Here is a 1,926-nt window from a genome sequence, read left to right as displayed (position 1 = left end):
GGGTCGACGAAGAGGTCCGGCGCGCCACCACCTCGACGCACGTACGGCCAGGCCGCAGAACGAAGAGCCGGTCAGACGCTCGTCAGCCGCGTCTACATACGTCCTTTCCTACGAAACATCCTAGATCTGCTCATCCTCGAGCGTGTCAGGAAATAACAAGTCATCTCTTTCGTATCTGTCTTTATCTCTATCTCTATTACTGTCTTTGTCTCTATCTTTTTCTCTGTTCCTTTCTCTGTCTTTCTTACTCTCTGTCTCCCTCTTTCTCTCTTTCTCTCTTTCTCTCTCTCTCTCTTTCTCTCTTTCTCTCTCTCTCTCTCTCTCTCTATCTCTTTCTATCTCTCTATCTCTCTTTCGCTTTCTATTTCTTCTATACAGTTCAACGCTCTCATTAAATTTTTTCTCTCTTTTCCTTTCTCTCGTTCTCTCTCTCTCTCTCTCTCTCTTTCTCTCTCTCTCTCTATCTCACTTTTTTCTCTCTTTGTCTGTCTCTCTTTTCCCTGCAAGATTATCCTTTTTTCATTGAGAAGAAAGCATAGAACTCGAATATAGTCTTCTCTAAGATTTTATTCTTTGTCGATCGTCTCATCAGTCGTCGTGAAATTTAAATCATCCTGTATCATTTGCCAAGGAATAATTTCGAAAAACAAAGGTAGAGATAAACAGTAGATAAAGAGATAAGAGAGAGAGAAAATATAGAAGAAAGAGGAGAGTGATATTAGTCGGTCAGTTAGTCGCGTATCGCGTACGATAGGGAAAAAGGAATAAGAAAGGACGAAAGGGAAAGAAGGAAGGAAGAAAGGAAGGAAGGAAGGAAAAAGAGATAGAAGGCGGGAATAATAAGAAGATAGAAGAGGACAGAAGAGGACGCAACGACCACCTGTAGTAGTAGTCCTTTCTGTTGACGAGGCATCCGTCTTCTCTTCTGCCTCTGATATTATATCACAGAGGCTCCTAGAATCCGTTTTCACTTCTCGCGGAGAAAAGTTTCTCGTACGGGGCTCGAGGTCAGATTATCCTTGGAAATCTTCGTAGTGAAGGGGATAGAACGGAACAACGCTTTCGTCCAGCCATCACAGTTAGAGCATTGCCAGGATTACCACCAAAATGAAGACCTCATCGTTCTCTCTTCGTGTTATGCGCAGGGTAAGTAAGTGAATTCTTGTGTATCTTTTCTTATGGTTATTTCTCGTATAGTTTTTATCCATTATCTCTTTTCGTTCTTTTCTTCTCTTTTCTTTGCCATTTTTCTTTCTTTCTTTCTTGTTTTTTTTTCTTTCGTTCGATTTATTCAGTCGTTTTAGAATTTTTTTTTTTCCTTTAGTTTTTTTCTGTTTCTTTTTTCTTTTTTTCTTTTCTGTTTTTATCTTTTCTATTTTCTTTTTTTTCTTTTTTTTTGTTTTGTTTGTTAAATTCGATCTTTCTCTCAAGCACAACGATATTTGCGCAACATGATTCTTCGAATGTTCTCGAATTTGTCGAATGCATTTCAACGCCCATTTCTAGTACGTAGACAATTTCAAATTATTACGATAAATTAAAGTTTTCCGATAAAACACAATTTCAAAAATGGCAGCAGCTCGTAGACAGTTAATTTATCAGGATTAATAGTTATAGAATAGACACTAGCTCGTAATTCACCCTTACTCGCTTGCAAGATTTACGATCCAATCGTGATTGCGTTTATAGACTATGTTCGCTCACGTACAATAAAAGGGCATCCGATCCGGAAGGTATCATAATATTTTCAGGGAAAGCTACGGGGCAGCCTTCGAGCATGGCGATAATGATACGTAAATATTTGACTCTGAGCCTACGTGCGGTCAAGATACATTGGCAAAATTTACTTTTCATATCGAACCGAACGATTAACGCATACGAATATGCATTTTCTAATCGTTATCGGATATGTAAATTGATTTACGT

The 1,926-nt window shown here is 38.7% G+C and overlaps 1 protein-coding gene across 4 annotated transcripts in view; it reads left to right on the top strand.

The window, feature by feature from the left end:
- The first annotated feature begins 397 nt into the window (after positions 1 to 397).
- LOC124424080 (neo-calmodulin-like) overlaps positions 398 to 1,926 on the top strand; it is a 104,658-nt gene continuing 103,129 nt past the window's right edge. For all 4 annotated transcript variants that reach the window (XM_046962630.1, XM_046962628.1, XM_046962629.1 and 1 more), the window contains exon 1: positions 398 to 1,146. In XM_046962630.1, the coding sequence (XP_046818586.1) occupies positions 1,108 to 1,146 (39 nt within the window). In that variant the 5' untranslated portion in view covers positions 398 to 1,107. The remainder of the gene's footprint in view (positions 1,147 to 1,926) is intronic.

The sequence above is a fragment of the Vespa crabro genome, chromosome 5 (genome assembly GCF_910589235.1).
Source record: "Vespa crabro chromosome 5, iyVesCrab1.2, whole genome shotgun sequence".
NCBI lineage: Eukaryota > Metazoa > Arthropoda > Insecta > Hymenoptera > Vespidae > Vespa > Vespa crabro.
The sequence above is the reverse complement of the archived record's forward strand: the minus strand, read 5'-3'. Positions and strand labels throughout refer to the sequence as shown.